General features: G+C 39.9%; 1 protein-coding gene across 1 annotated transcript in view; it reads right to left on the reverse strand.

Moving 5' to 3' along the window:
• The window catches only part of pcdha13.S (protocadherin alpha 13 S homeolog), a 54,130-nt gene that overhangs the window by 12,131 nt on the left and 24,396 nt on the right, over window positions 1-17,603 (reverse strand). The window contains exons 2-3 of the mRNA XM_018256258.2: window positions 2,304-2,362; window positions 668-753 (exon numbers count right to left, since the gene is read on the reverse strand). Of these exons, the coding sequence (XP_018111747.1) occupies window positions 668-753; window positions 2,304-2,362 (145 nt within the window). The remainder of the gene's footprint in view (window positions 1-667; window positions 754-2,303; window positions 2,363-17,603) is intronic.

Consider the following 17,603-nt stretch of genomic DNA (forward strand, 5'->3'; position numbering starts at 1 on the left):
ACTCTGTCCAACTTGACGCCTACGTTTTGTCGGCGGGCGCCAATCCGACGAAAAACGCTTGTGGAGTCCAGCCCTTATTGTGTAAACCGCTACTGACTGCGCCAGTGGTGTAATTAACTAGATCCACAAAAACTAGCAGAATAAGGCATTTTTCATAATCACATATAGAAACTGAGCACTACATGGACCCTAAGTGCTGGACTCTACGAGTGTCTTTCGTCAGATCGTCGCCCGGTGACAAAACGTAGACAACGAGTTGGATGGAGTCTCAGGCGTCAAGATATAATTGGGCTGAATGAAAAGTCGCAAGTTAAAAGGACACGGTCAGACTGTCGGATGAAGACGCTACTTTGACAGTCGTGTCAAGTGGATGTAATCTAGTTTTTATCTGCGACTTTTCGGTCAGTCCAATAATATCTTGACGCCGATCAGACGAAAAATGCTCGTGGAGTCCAGGCCTTATACTGCTGGGTCCCCAGTCGCAAACCTGTCAACACCCCTTGCTAAATCACAAGATGAGTTAAAGGAGATGTCCAAAACCTCATTCATCTGCCCATTGCTGCATGCTACCCCTTGGCCAAAATGTAGAATGCATGTTAAAAGAATGGCAAATACAGGAGAAGACATGCATGGAAATCATTGGTTTAGGGGAGACACATATACTGACCAGTGACAGGGGAAACTAGTGTTCGTAGTCTGTCGTGGTCTTTTTTTGAACCTTTTCGAGTTCCAAGGTCTTCAAGACTCTGAGAACTAGAGAAGAACACAGGAATATATCTGTTTGCATAATGCTAATCATTGAGGAAATGTAGTTCAAAGACAAGATGTCAAGGAGCAACAAAAAGGTCATATAAGCTTTCCCAAATGAATTGTCTAATTGGGAGCTCCAGGTAAGGGACCTCTTATCTTCTTCTATTATTTTCTGGATAAGGGATTTTTTTAGTAATGTGACGCTCTAGGTCTTGAATTGTTTTTCCATTAACATTAATGTATGAAATAGCTTTGTTAACATCAAGTACAAGGTACTGTCTTATGAAAAAAGACAAATCAGTAATAGATTAAAAATGTTTTATTTTAGACACGATGAGAAATGTCAGTGCCATATATTGGAGATTTCTGAGTAATGTGTTACCATATAATAGATCTGCCAACATATAGGCTTAGAATAAGTCATAATTATGGACTTTGCACAGAATACTTTGGCCAGAGCCCTGATTATAACAACACATAGTAACTAATCATCTGTTAGCTTTGATAGGATTGGTGCGGTTTAGTATAATGAAAGCCAGTTCTTGAACACTGCACTGGTATAACAAGATCTTATATTAGTAGAACATTTGTTCTGCATCTGAGTTAATCTTAAACCAATTATTCTAACCAATACAGGTATGTGATCCGTTATCCGGAAACCAGTTATACAGAGTTCCAAATTACAGGAAGACCATCTTTCATAGACTCTATTTTAAGCAAATAACTTCAGTTTTTAAAAATTATTTTTCATTCTTCTTTGTAATAAAACAGTACCTTTTTCAGGTAAGGGAACCATTATCTGGAAATCCCTATTCCAGAAAGCTCTGAATTACTGAAAGGCCTTCCATAGACTTCATTATAATCAAGTAATCCAAATCTTTAAAAGTTATTTCTTTTTTCTCTGTAATAATAAAACAGTACCTTGTACTTGATCCCAACTAAGATATAATTAATCCTTACTGGAAGCAAAACCAGCCTATTGGATTTATTGATTTTCAAGTAGACTTAAGATATGAAGATCCAAATTACGGAAAGAAGAATTCTGGATAATAGGTCCCATACCTGTACTTGATCCTAACTATGATATAATTAATCCTCATTGAAGGCAAAGCAATCCTATTGGGTTTAATAAATGTTGAAGTTATTTTTAGACTAAGGGTCTGGCCACACAGGCAGATTCGGGGAGATTAGTCTCCCCGAATCTGTAAATAGCCTGGGGGCAGGCACACGGAGCACTTTGTTTTCTGAAGTCGCCCGTAATTGTCTCACAAGGAAACTTCGGGTGACTTCGGAAAACAAAGTGCTCCGTGTTCCTGCCCCCAGGCGATTTACATTTTAGCCGGCGGAAGGAAGGGAAAGGCAGATCGGGGAGATTAGTCGCCGAAGAAGAGGGGATTTGTCGCCTAGCGACTAATCTCCCCAAATCTGTCCCTAAAGGATTGGAAAATGATGGACCCATTATCAGGAAAACCACTGGTCCCGAGTATTCTGGATAACGGTCTCATATGTGTATTAGAATACTCTCCAGTCACTATATGATTACATTTATGTACCTTTTCAGGCTTGGCTTCTGTTCCTTTTGAGGGGACCAGTCAGTATTTGGAAGTTTTATCTGGAAAACAAAGCAAAAGAGCAAAGTAAACACAAAATACCAGACAGCCAGTGTTTGCCTGGAATGAATGTACTTGCAATATTGCTTAGAACACTGTTTTGCTGGCTCCTATCTTATTATCCCCCCTGTCTGGCAAGATTTTAGCATATCACTGCATGAGACCAATTTCTATACACTCCGCTTTAATTACATTTAAATGGAGATGATTTGCAGGTGGTTTGACTGTTATAAAAAATAAAATCTGTTGGGAGGGAGAGCATCAATAAAGACAAACGCAAAACTGAGTAGAAAGTATACTTAATGCAGTCTACCAGCCAACATTGTTTTAAGGTGGTGACACGCTAAGATTCCAGGGAGATTAGTCAGCCAGCGACAAATCTCCTCTTCTTGGGGCGACTAATCTCCCCGAAAAGCCTTCAGGCCGGCTAGAATATAAATCGCCGGCGGGATGGCACTCGGAGTACTTCATTTTCCGAAGCCGCACGAAGTTTCCTCGTGAGGGTGGTGACACACGCTAAGATTCCGGGGAGATTAGTCGCCCTGTGACAAATCTCCTCTTCTTCGGGCGACTAATCTCCCCGAAAAGCCTTAAAGGGCAATGCAAGTCCTTCTGAACTATAAATGTTTACATAGATGCCAGTGGTTCCTATTTCCAAGGCAGGGTCCCTATCTTTGATTTTCTATCTTTCTTTATTTAATGTTTTCATGATTTTCTAGTAGACTTAAGGTATGAAGATCTAAATTACTGAAAAATCTGTTATCCGGGAAAACCCCAAGTCTCGAGCATCGTGGAGACCAGCAACTGTGTTTTGCTCTTTGAGAAAAACAAAAAAGCTACAAATTGTGTTTTTCCTTAGAAAAATGTATATTTAAGCAAAATCAGGAAGGCAGTAAAAAAAAATGCTATTTTACAGCAAATAATGCATTTCCAAATAAATCCAAGCAGTTCTTTTAGGGTGTTGAAAACAAAAACGGATGGTTCGTCTTCTTGCTTGACAACCATTAATTCTGATTCATGTGGCGTTATTTCTTTGGGGGGGGGGAAGGTTGGGTAATGCGAATTTCTTTGAAATGTAATACAATACTGCCACCCAGCGGAAGCCCAAGTCGTTTATGTTGTTTCTGTAAAGCCTTTGGTTTGTTTCACAAATCCCTTATAGAGATCAGTTAAATGTCTATCATGCTAAATAAATGAATATCCACGCAATCCAATTAACAGCGTTTGCATGTCTCATACAAAAATAGCTTTGCGAATTATGGTATCGGATAATCTCCTATCTCTCTTTTGCAGACACATGCTTAACAAAATGAATTGTATTTGAGAAAGCGCCAATATTAACGGAATGCTATGATATTATCTTGCTTTTGTTTAACTTTCATAAAGCCAATCCTTATATCTCGTGTGAAGTTTATGGGCTACACCCAGCATGATTGTCGCCTACTAACAGTTAATAGTAGGGAACAAAAGAGGAAAATCCACAGGCTCATTATAAGACATAAACATGAACAGAACCAACTTTAACTTAAAGGGATTCTGTCCTGATTTTATTGGTGTTTTTATTTCTAAATTCCACTGTTTACACTGCAACTAATTCACTCTACCATGTAAAATTTCACTCCTGAACCAGCAAGTGTATTTTTTTAATTTATAATATTGGTGTGCAGGTGCATCTCAGATAATTTTGCCTGGTCATGTGCTTTCAGAAAGAGCCAGCACTTTAGGGTGGAACTGCTTTCTGGCAGGCTGTTGTTTCTAGGGATGCACCAAATTCACTTTTTTGGATTCCCGAACCGAATCCTGGATTCGGTGCATCCCTAGTTTCTGTTACTCAATGTAACTGAATGTGTTGCGGTGGGACCTGGATTTTACTATTGAGTGCTGTTCTTAGATCTACCAGGCAGCTGTTATCTTGTGTTAGGGAGCTGCTATCTGGTTACCTTCCTATTGTTCTGTTGTTAGGCTGCTGGGGGGGGGAGGGAGGGGGGTGATATCACTCCAACTTGCAGTAAAGAGTGATTGAAGTTTAACAGAGCACAAGTCACATGACTGGAGGCAGCTGGGAAACTGACAATATGTCTAGCCCCATGTCAGATTTCACAAATTAAATATAAAAAAATCTGTTTGCTCTTTTGAGAAACGGATTTCAGTGCAGAATTCTGCTGGAGCAGCACTATTAACTGATGCGTTTTGAGAAAAACATGTTTTCCCATGAGAATATCCCTTTAACTGGGTTGCAGAGTTGACAAGGTTCTCTCTGTAAAATGTCCAACTAACCTAACCACAATCTTACCCCCCAATTCAGTTAGATTCAATTGAGTAAAGGAGGACATTTAGGGTGTTATTAATAAGGTGCGACTTCCAGTAGTGTAATTAGATATTACTGGACCCCACAGCAAATTATTTTTAAGGCCCCCAAAATGTCTAAAGGCTGACCTGTTTTACCAATAATTATTGAAATTGTATATAAATTAGGGCCTCATGGGGCCCCTATACCTCCTGGGTCCCCCTGCAGCCACAGAGTCTGCTTCCTCTGTAGTTACACCCCCGGTGACTTCTGTTTTGATGTCGAAAACCCGAAAAAATTGCAGGGAAAAATTTTTTATTATGCCTGAATCTGTTCCAAGTCTGAATCCAAAATACGGCATCCCAAACCGGCCGAATTCATGTAAAAGTCAATGGCAGATGTCCCTCTAACCATTTAAAGATATTTTAACCCTCCCGAAATATTCGGAGTCTTGGGTTTGGAGCGACAAACCGGAAAAGTCATGGTTTTCCGAGCGTCTATCCGTAAATGTTGCGATTTATGAGCATCCGATTTTTCTAAGTGATAAATAAGGGCAAATAGTGGATTCTAGTTTGGTTGAACTTTTTTTAAAAAAAATAATAAAGAAACATTCGGGTTTTGATAAATAACCCCTTAGTTTGTGGCCAATGTGAGTCAGATATGAAAGCAGGTTTAGAAAGTGCCGAGGTGGACATTCAAGGCAAAGCTGAACAGTTTGGATCCCTGTAATTTCTCTGAGCCGCACATTCAGATGGAATTGCATAAAATGATTAAATACATACATTATATATGTTTCATAGAGCTCATATTATAAGCACTGCTTAGTAATCCAATTATTCCTCACCTTCCTTTACAATCTATTATAGATCACAACTATGCAGAGAGATTTTTCTATCTATCATTTCACACACACATCTTCCTCATGCTTCAGTACCTCCACACTAAGAAAGAGAGAGTTTTGCCATGGGTTGTTTAATCAGTACTGGGTTCTGGAAACTGCCTGAAAACTCAGAAAACGTCAGGGTATTGAACGAAACCTAGCGGACATCAAAAAATCATTGGGACTTCTCCCATTGGCTTATATGCAACCTAGACATGTCTGAGATGCCAGATTTTCAGATTCTGACTTTTCCTTCTCAGGGTTTAATAAATTCTGAAAAATTCGTGATTTTTTTAAAAGTCAGATTTTATAAAAGAAATCACGACTTTTTCATGATTTTTGCATTCGGGGTTTAGTAAATTACCCCCTTAGTATTTTTCAGAATGGGCAATTCTGACCAAAGTCTCAGTTGGTCTTAATTTTTTTATAGTATTTTTTTTAATAATTTGCCTTCTTCTTCTGACGACGACTCTTTCCAGCTTTGAAATGGGGATCACTGACCCCATCTAAAAAAATAAATGCTCTGTAAGACTACAAATGTATTGTAATTTGGTACTATTTATCGCTATTTCTATTCAAATCAATACATGGTTGCTGGGTTAATTTGGACCCTAGCAACCAAATTGCTGAAATTGCAAATTGGAGAGCATCTGAATAAAAAGCTAAATAACTCAAACACCACAAATAATAAAAAATCAAACCCTATTGAAATTGTCTCAGAATATCACTCTCTACGTCATACTAAGAGTTAATTTAAAAGTGAACAACCCCTTTAATACACCAATATTAAGACAGCAAGTCTTTGTTTATTATCTTATACTGAGCACTGACATAAAGTAAATGCCAAATTTGACCAGAACAGTAAATCTTAGCAACCAATCAGCAATTGCTCTTTATAACTGTACCATAGAGAAGACAGTGTAAGTTCACCTGATTGGCTGTGCTAGGTCAGTGCAATAAATAATGTTGCATTTATGTATTTTCCTTTAATTAAAATATCACAGGGTTTTCTTCCTTTCAGGATAGAAAAAAAGAGAAATGCCTGGCAAAGAAAATCTCAACATTTCTAAAATAATGATCTACCAAAAAAAGAAAATACTTATGAAAATATCTGTCAAAGCAAATGTTGCTAGGAGAATATATTTCATCCCACAGCCAAATGGTTGGTTCTGCTAATTTACAGTCTCTTTGCATCTACATGAAATTTTTCTTTCTGAACAGAGAACATGTTAATATGACTACCAGCCGGATTTGTGCTAAAAAGCTTTCCGGTATTTTTAACTCTTTCTCTACACGGAGCTGGGCTGTTTAAGTCGTAGTTGGGCCTGAGGAAAAACATAATTACAGGGGGCCCATAGTTTATTAAGTAAAGGTGGCCATACACAGAGAGATCTGCCCGTTTGGTGATGTCGACAAACAAGCGGATCTCTCTCCGATATGCCCACCTTGAGATGGGCAATATCGGGCTGATCCGATCGTGGGCCCTAGTCCTAACGAATGGGAATGGGCGGTCAGATCGTGGGACCACATCAACGAACAGATGCTGCCACGATCCGACAGGATTTTTAGTCCCATCCAAGATCTGTCCATCTTGATCAGGGAAGCCCGTCCGGGGGGCCCCATACACGGGCCAATAAGCTGCAGACTTGGTCTCCCTACTATACCTGCTATCCCACAGTCACACTCCCTTCCCAGAGACTATTATCCCACTGTTACTATAGGCACCATCTCTCCCTACTATACCTGCTATCCCACAGTCACACTCCCTTCCCAGAGACTATTATCCACTGTTACTATAGACACCATCTCTCCCTACTATACCTGCTATCCCACAGTCACACTCCCTTCCCAGAGACTATTATCCCACTGTTACTATAGGCACCATCTCTCCCTACTATACCTGCTATCCCACAGTCACACTCCCTTCCCAGAGACTATTATCCACCGTTACTATAGGCACCATCTCTCCTTACTATACCTGCTATCCCACAGTCACACTCCCTTCCCAGAGACTATTATCCCACTGTTACTATAGACACCATCTCTCCCTACTATACCTGCTATCCCACAGTCAAACTCCGTTCCCAGAGACTATTATCCCACTGTTACTATAGGCACCATCTCTCCCTACTATACCTGCTATCCCACAGTCACACTCCCTTCCCAGAGACTATTATCCCACTGTTACTATAGACACCATCTCTCCCTACTATACCTGCTATCCCACAGTCACACTCCCTTCCCAGAGACTATTATCCCACTGTTACTATAGACACCATCTCTCCCTACTATACCTGCTATCCCACAGTCACACTCCCTTCCCAGAGACTATTATCCCACTGTTACTATAGGCACCATCTCTCCCTACTATACCTGCTATCCCACAGTCACACTCCCTTCCCAGAGACTATTATCCACTGTTACTATAGGCACCATCTCTCCTTACTATACCTGCTATCCCACAGTCACACTCCCTTCCCAGAGACTATTATCCCACTGTTACTATAGACACCATCTCTCCCTACTATACCTGCTATCCCACAGTCAAACTCCGTTCCCAGAGACTATTATCCCACTGTTACTATAGGCACCATCTCTCCCTACTATACCTGCTATCCCACAGTCACACTCCCTTCCCAGAGACTATTATCCACTGTTACTATAGGCACCATCTCTCTCCCTACTATACCTGTTATCCCAGAGTCACACTCCCTTCCCAGAGACTATTATCCACTGTTACTATAGGCACCATCTCTCCCTACTATACCTGCTATCCAACAGTCACACTCCCTTCCCAGAGACTATTATCCACTGTTACTATAGGCACCATCTCTCCCTACTATACCTGCTATCCCACAGTCACACTCCCTTCCCAGAGACTATTATCCCACTGTTACTATAGACACCATCTCTCCCTACTATACCTGCTATCCCACAGTCAAACTCCGTTCCCAGAGACTATTATCCCACTGCTACTTTAGGCACCATCTCTCCATACTACCCTACCTGCTATCATACAGCAACATTCTTTTCCCAGAGGCTATTTATTATTCTGCTGCCCTGCCAGCGTCACTAGATTATCTTTTTTTTTTTTTACAAATTATTCTGTACAAATTCTGTTTGGCAGACACCCCACTGTGTGCAGGGCCCAGGGCAAATAGCTCTCCTTTTATCCCCATAACGAGAGCTTAGCCACAGCATTGCACTTGTAGTGGTTAATTATGCTATTTCTGTGATTAATATGAATTCTGTCTATTAAATCAAGCACTTTAAAAAGATGTTTCCTCGTGTTAGTGGATAAACATAAAAGCGCAGCTACAGATACTTTGAAATGATTGACTTTGAAGATCATTTTCTAATTATTTGTTGTGAGAGACTAAATTATATGAGGGTTAGAGGATTCTTGCATAGACTTGTGGAAGTATCATCTATCTAAATAATTCACAAGTGTCTAAGCGTCTGTCACTCTCCCCGCTCTTTTACTGGTTTTTCATGTGCCTGTGTTATAAATAGATAGAAAGGTCTTCAAGGAAAGCTGTCAAAAATAATTGAAAATTTCCATCATTTTAAACCTGAAATTTTGCAAAACCTGATTAAGGCCTGGCTTTTCAGACAACTAAGCTCCTGCTGAATTAAAATAGCAGCTTTAAAAGGATACAGTTCTTAAAAATAGTCCCTGGTCTACTTCAAACGTGAGCAGACCATACGATTTCCATTTTCAGCCTTTAGCGTCAAGCCCAAAGTCACAGTCACAAAATGAGGCATGCAGCTGTATTCTGTCTGTCTTGTCAGTAACAGATCTCAGTCTAGTAGTCATGATGCTCCATATTGAGATATGTGGTTATATTTTGGTTTTGCCTCACTTGCCCAGTTAACTCACTCCATTGTTTTCCACTTAAAGGGACAAGACAAGGGATGCCCTACATGGACCAGGGTTCGATTAGCTACCCAAAAAAGGAATAAATAAGTGAATAATCTTGTTCTGCAGAATGTATTTGCCCTTACATCACTGTGAATATAAATTAAATGGTCTTGGTCCCACTAAAGAAAACACAATATGAAATACAAGGCTATAATGCAGTGGTGGCACAGGAGCATCCATCGGAAGCATTTAAATATGTTACATATATTATGGGCAGCAGTGGGTTAAATGATCATGCTGTGTTAGTTCAGGTGAAGAACAGGAACTTTATACATTTATTAGAACATGGCAGGTAACACAGCCCTGCTCCACGCTTGCTCTCAGCTTAGACAGGAAGAGGGAAAACAGGAACAGGAAATGAATCATAAGGCAATGGCAAAACAGCAGGAATGCCCTTAACCAAAATGTCCACAAAAGCTGGCTACTACAGGCAGCACAGTGGCTCAGTGGATAGCCTTGCAGCCATCAAAGGTTTGACTAACAGGGGCAAAATGTAAAGTGCCTGTGCACGTCTCGTTTTTTTTTTTATTTAAAAAAAAAAAAAACAAGACAATTTAGGCCATGCCCCAAGTTACACCTCAACACAGCCCCAATCAGCTCAAAACCCCACCCTCTCTGGAAAGCCGATCCTCTGCAGAAATGGGAGACATGGATATTCCTTGGTAATACAATAAAGAATCCCATCTGTATTTATAGAATATAATACAGGTATTGGGTAATCTGGATAACAGGTCCCATACCTGTATTATAGAATATAAGAGCTATAAGTGAGCAGGGAGAGACTCAGACAGGAAGTGATGTCACACTAAGCTAATACTGCAGCTGCTATCCTAAACAAACAGAGAGCTTCTAGAGCTTTTTACTCAGGTATGGTAAAACATTCTACAGATTAAATTTAACTTGCACTATTTGCAGCTAATCTATTGGCAATAAAATGCCTCCATAGCTTTCCATCTCCTTTAAGTCTACTAGAAAATCATGTAAACATTAAATAAACCCAATAGGCTGATTTTGCTTCCAATAAGGATTAATTATATCTTAGTTGGGATCAAGTACAAGGTACTGTTTTATTATTACAGAGAAAAAGGAAATCATTTTTAAAAATTTGGATTATTTGTATAAAATGGAGTCTATGGTATACAGCTTTTCCTTAATTCGGAACATTCTGGATAACGGGTTTCTGGATAACGGATCTCATACCTCTACATTATATACATTAATACATTATATCAATGGCAAGGCCACCATTGTGTTTGCAAGCGACAAGCAGTGTTTGTATTAATGGTTCTGACTAACAGCCGTGGTATTAACTGGTACATGATAAATGGCAGCGATCAGGTTAGAGAATGCAGACTTCTGCATAACACAATACATTTTTCTTTTGTATTGCTCAACCATCATTGCCGTAATTATAGGAGCCTGTCAGACTCACGGGCTGCTGCGCGTTGCCCTGAAATCTACCAGAATGTGCCCTCAATAAATGAAAACACAGCCAAATTTTTATCATCATCATCATATCATATTTTTGTTTTGCAATTTCAACTTGCGGTGAGATTGAGAAAATCTGTATTCATAGCTATTTTCTCTCCCAGCGGCTCGTGTTTTGCAAAGTTCAAGGCTTTGCATTAACATCTGAACTCCATCAGATAGCTGTAATAGACCATAGCTGCGCCCTCCGTCTGAGCTTGTTTCTACCTGCAAATCATCCAGCTCTGTTGGATTCTACCGGCATCATAAATTAGCCTGTGCTAAAAGTCTCTCTAAATGGGCTCCACATTGTGTGAGGGATCTGAGTCAGTTAATGAAGCAGGTTAATGAAGCTCATAAAGGTAGCGCCGTGATGGATCGGAAGAAACACCTTGACCTTTTCTCTGATCGCCAGTCCAATAGTAGAGAGATAAAGAGAAACCTTGAGGAGACGCTGCGGAATAATTTCACTTTGAACCTACAATCAATATTCCGTTACTACTGTAAGGAATACCCTTTCCATCAAGTCACAGAAACCAATGCAAATATAACTTGATGCCATTCTTAGATTAAATGCCACCTGCTGTGCTCAATAGGCCAGTCTTTTTTTACTATTCAATATAAGTGTAAAGAGGGAGCAATATCAACTTGAAGATACCCCCAGGCTGCTATTGAGCTATAATGTCCAGACCTGCAGCTTATTTACTGTTATCCCTATAGTCTGTAAAACCCACAGTGCCATTCTCTTTAAAACAAATGGGCAACAACTACACGTAGCCCTTCAGATGCTAAACTATAGCTGTAGTCCTTGCTGCCATTGTGTTCTGGAAGTTGTAGCTTGGAGGGGTGGTTCAGCACAGAACATTATCTTTTCATTACTTTCAAACACTTTAATTTTTTGGTGTTACTTTTCCTTTAAGTTAACTCTAAAGCTGGACATAGACGCAAAGATCCGATCGTATGAATCAACGTACGATCGGACTTTCCCATCTCCCGACCCTCCACTAACCATTCAGATCAAAGTCTTTACCATTCCGATCAAATAAGAACAGATCACCCAATGTTCTGCCCCTGACAGCAATCGTACGATACTTATGTCTGACAACACTAGTGACAGTCTCCCTCTGAAAATCGTACGATCGGCAATACACGCAGAGATATTATCGGCAGCCGACAGAAATTTTCTAACCTGTCCGATCGACCAAACGACCGATCTCCGACGGACGAAAAATGTCGGGACTCTCCACACATGGTCCGAAAATCGTACGAATCCACGATTCGTACGATCGGATCTTTGCGTCTATGGCCAGCTTTAGAGGGGTTGTTCACCTTCAAACAACTAGTTGTTTTCAGATAGATCACCAGAAATACCAACTTTTTCCAATTACTTTCTATCTGTTTTTCTAATATTGAAGTGTAAAGTGTCATTTGTCACCTTCAAAAGCAGCTCTGGGAGGGGGGGGTCGTCGACCCTGTAAACTGTTCTAAATTGATACATTTAGTCGATACATTTCTTATCTTTGATTGTCCCTGCCGAGCAGAATCTCTAGGTTTCATTACAGGCAGCTGTTAGAATTGTATCAACTCAATGTTGTAAAATTGTAACAGTTTAGAGTCTGCACTTGAATTACTGAGCTGCCAGACAAGACATGAACATTAAACTTTAAACTTAGATTTTGGAAAAACTGTAAATGCTAAAAAATAGAAAGTAATTGAAAAAAGTCTTTATTTCTGGGGAACAATCTGAAAACAACTGAACTGAAAAAAAAGTGTTTGGAAGGTGAACAACCCATTTAATATATTATAGAACGTCCTATTCCTAGCAACTTTGCAATTGGTTTTCATTATTTATTTTGTATAGTTTTTGCATTATTTGCCACCTTATTCTTCTACTACATCATTTCAACTGACCCCCAGCCGCTAAAAAACAATTGCTCCAAGAGCTAACAATTGTACTAATATTGATACTTTTTATTTCTTATCTTTCTATTCAGACCCTATCCTATTCCTAGTCTTTCATTCCAACTACTGCCAGGTTGCTATGTAAACAAGACCGTACCATTCAGATAGCTGCTAAAATTCCAAACTGGAGAGCTGTTGAACAAATTGTCTCAGAAGCTGTTGTCTCAGAATATCATTGTCTACATCATGCTAAAAGTTTAAAGGTGAACAACTTCATTAACAACAAGTGCACTGATGTTGCTACCAATAGTAATGGGCGAATTCGTCCCATTTTGCTTCGCCATGAATTTCATGGGAAACATGAAACGCAGATTTTGACACCAGTGCCCATTAAAGTCAATGGGCATCCGTTAATCATCGCCGGTATTGATTCAAAAACATTGACGCCGGCAAATTTTTGTGGCAAATTCGCTAATTTATTTGCCATCGGTGAAACACAGAAATTCGCCATGAATCCGTGCTTGGCGAATAAATTCGCCCATCACTAGCTGCCAACAGTCTAGTCAGAGATTCTAATTGCTACCCCCATACCCTACAACATTCCAATGCAATAGCAAGTACTTTGGTCAGAAATAGGACACTTGTATTGTATCCCTCTAACCGTGCCCTTTGGCTCATGTGATCTGTCTGAATTGGGGTTGCCACCTTTCCCCGGCTTCTTACTCCAGGCAGGTGACGGGTGGTGATGTCACACGGGGGATGAGGTCACAAGGAGAGTGGCAATGGCGTGATAATCAGTGATTGGTCGATTACCGCTTCAATCAAAGGGAGTCCTGGCTGGTTTTCCTAATTTGGAAAACCGGGCAGGCAGTTTTGACCAAGATAGCCCATAAACCAGTGTCCAGTTAAAATTGTGAAAGTTGTGAGGGGTGCAGCACTCCCCTGATCTAGTCCATTGCCCACCCATGAAATGCAATTTTTCAGCTTCGGTCAAAATGGGAATAAAAACCCGACAGAGTCGCTTTCCTTTTGCAAAGAAATATCCATTACAAACCCAGAACATGCAGCAGCAACCAGCCATGAAAAAATAATAACACTACACCATTCACCAGTGGCCTCTGCCCTAGGCCTGTATTATCATTACATCCACAGCATTACATGTTTTGCAACCTCTCTGGTCACCTCGTTGCTTATTTTCATATCTCCAAAGGTACGTGACCAATTACCTGTGTATCCAATGTATTAAAGTAAACACTCAGGGCTATTTACAGCTGACATTGAAAGGTCAATGCAGACCCTAAAGCTACCCATGTACAGGTATGGGGACTGTTTAACCACAAAACTGTTATTCTGAATGCTCTGTAGGCTGCAGTCATTTCCCACAGTGCATTGCTTTATACAGTTCTTCATTCCTGCATGTAACCCCACATAAATGGATTTTGATGGAAAAAATAATTATACTGTTTTTTTTAATTGTAGGTACAGTGATAAGAACGTATATAAGGAGAAGCCCTGGCCCATCAGTTCTTGATATAAGATTACATACCTGAACTATATACCTGTACTGATATTAATACAGCCTGGTGTCATTGCTCCTTTCTCAGAAAAGATGGATGTCACGTGCAGGGATTCTTTCATGATTTTTATGGGGTAATTTTATATTTCTAAATTACACTGTTTACACTGCAAATAATTCACTCTATGCTATAAAATTTAATTCCTGAACCAACAAGTTTACTTTTTTTAGTTGTAATATTGGTGTGTAGGCGCCATCTCAGGTCATTTTGCCTGGTCATGTGCATTCAGAAAGAGCCAGCACTTTAGGATGGAACTGCTTTCTGGCAGGCTGTTGTTTCTCCTACTCAATGTAACTGAATGTGTTGCAATGGGACCTGGATTTTACTATTGAGTGCTGTTCTTATATCTACCAGGGAGCTGTTATCTTTTGTTAGGGAGCTGTTATCTGGTTGTCTTCCCATTGATCTGTTGTTAGGCTGCGGTGAAAGGGAGGGCGTGATATCACTCCAACTTGCAGTATGGCAGTAAAGAGTGACTGAAGTTTATCAGAGTCACATGACTGAAGGCACCTGCAGTCCTGGATTTGTGGAGAGGCCACCCAGGCCCTGGCCAAGGGTGGCAGGATTTTAGGGGGCGGCATGCTGCCAAACCACACCCACATTGGTTCGAAAACATTGTGGAGGTGCAGGAGATATGATAGTTTTTCAAATTTCCTGTACACCAATCCCCATTGCTCTGGTCCTGATGATAAAAATGTGTTGAAGTTGATGGGACAACTAACGAAAGTGGGCCTAGGGACGCCTGCTATGTAAATCCTGCCCTGGGCACCTGGGAAACTGGCAATATGTCTAGCCCCATGTCACATTTCAAAATAAAATATAAAAAAAAATCAGTTTGCTCTTCCTCTTGAGAAATGTATTTCAGTGCAGAATTCTGCCGGAGCAGCACTATTAACTGATGCATTTTGAAAAAAAAAAAAACATTTTTTCCCACGACAGTATCCCTTTAAGGGATATACAATACAGTAAAATACAATAGCAGTACAAGAATGAAACAATTTTGCCATAGCCATTTCATTAGGAAATGGTGACAATTGGTCTGGATGAGCATGAAATATACTGGGGCCACATCTCTGGCTATTCTTTGCTTACTTTTCCTGCCATTCTGTTTCTTTCACTGGTAACCAAACCAGCCCACTGACCACTGTCCAAGTGCTAGCCTCAAAAGCAGCTTCTGATTGGGCACGTTTGTAATCTGATTATGAGATTAGTGACCCCTATTTTTGCAGGACTGTCCATATTTGTGAACCCAAATGGGAATGGAGGTTTTCAAAAGGTAGAGCAGGTTTGGGTCAAGTGCATTCGGTCACTGCGCTCCACTTCAGAAAAGGCAACATGGCGACGATCCATCATGTGGCGCTCGATTTCTCCGCCCTGGCTATCTCCTATAAGGAAGGCAGGGAGGAGAAATTGAGCACCGCGCGATGGATCGCTGGATCGCCTTTTCTGAAGGGGCGCGCAAGCGGAGTTTCAGTAAGTTATTTCTTAATAAAGGCTGTATGATTTTAAAGTTTAATTAGTCTTGGTGTTTTTTCTTCGTGGTATACTAACAAAAAATGTTTACATTTTTTTTTATGTTACTGGTCCTTTAACTGTCACAGATTTACATTTGATTAGTTGGTATTCCACAACTCAGTGGAAATTATACTGTAGGGATGGTTCTCTCAGAGTTTTTCCTGGGGTCCAGTAAAGTAAGATTTCAGAAAAATGTCTGCTTCCTGCTTGATATACACATGGAAGCCCAGCTGGAAAGAGAATGAGAGCTGGAGATTTATAAAGGTGGTTCACCTTTAAGTTAACTTTTAGTATGCTAGAGAATGGTCAATTTTAAGCAACGTTTCACTTGGTCTTAATATTTTATAGTTTTTGAATTGTTTGCCTTCTTCTTCTGACTCTTTCCAGCTTTCAAATGGGGGGTCACTGACCCCATTTAAAAAACAAATGCTCTGTAAGGCCACAAATATATTGTTATTGTTACTTTTTATTACTCATCTTTCCATTCAGGCCTCTCCTATTTATATTCCAGTCTTTTATTCAAAACAATGTATGGTTTCTAGGATAATTTGGACCCCAGCAACAAGATTGTAACAAATTGCAAACTGGTGAACTGCTGAATAAATGCGAAATAATAAAAAAAAATGAAAACCAATTACAAATTGACCCCTTGAAATGTATTTACTGCCCTAGATATTCTTGGAACTGTGACTGAATGGTTGATGCAATGACTTTTACATGCTTCAGCAATATTTATATAGGATGTTGGTTCTCAAATGGGGAATTGTTGAGAAAAAGTCAACAAACTACAGTGTTAACCTGCTCCAGCCACCCATACTGAGATACAGGCACCTTGTATACTTGTTTTGCTTACGCTTCGGCTGAAATGGCAATAAATTGAGGGCAAGTATTTTCAGATCAATCCTAAATCATCAAAACAAGCCTATTAATATCTCTATTTTTTCCCTATGCAAAAAAATCCCTAGAAAAGGTTTGTGTGAAATACATAACACCCCTTAAAATGCCACAGCTATTTCTCTATTGCACTACATGGGTATAATGAAGACCTGATATCTCCAGTCTGCAGCACAAACTCTCTCTTTATCCCTAAAGATGTGTTTCACATACAGAAAAGCCTCAAGGACACCCAAGGTTTACCAGCAGTTAGGTCACATTACAAAAAGATATTATGGTAATAATGTGTTTTCACATTTGTTTTCCTGGTGATCTGATTCCCTGCACCCTGGGGTGATGTGAAACCCCAGCAGAGGAGTATTACTTTCAAGAGGAATAACAGATAAATCCAGAGATGCAGAGACGATAAAGATTGTAAAGGAAAGGCGGCTGCAAAGAGCAAGACTATAACAAACACAAAAAAAGAGACTGGAGACGGAGATCGAAAGATACAGCAAAACAAAGGAAGATGTAAGTGATGTATTTCAGAAAAAGAAATAGGCAACAGAATAGAATACTGATGCTGGAACAATGATATTGATACATAAGGGAGTTGTATGGCACACAGAAATAACACATCACTGTAAAAGGAGTTTGTTATGTTTGCATCAGATTGCTATTACCTCAAAATTTCCTCTTTTTTTTAAAAAAAATAATCTTTGTTTTAAAATACTGTATATTACTTTAGCATCCAAGGGCACAGTCATCAGGTTTGTTATAGCTGATACCTGTTGGATAGAGAGACAGCTAGAAAGATGGG

This window comes from Xenopus laevis, chromosome 3S (genome assembly GCF_017654675.1).
Source record: "Xenopus laevis strain J_2021 chromosome 3S, Xenopus_laevis_v10.1, whole genome shotgun sequence".
Taxonomy (NCBI): domain Eukaryota; kingdom Metazoa; phylum Chordata; class Amphibia; order Anura; family Pipidae; genus Xenopus; species Xenopus laevis.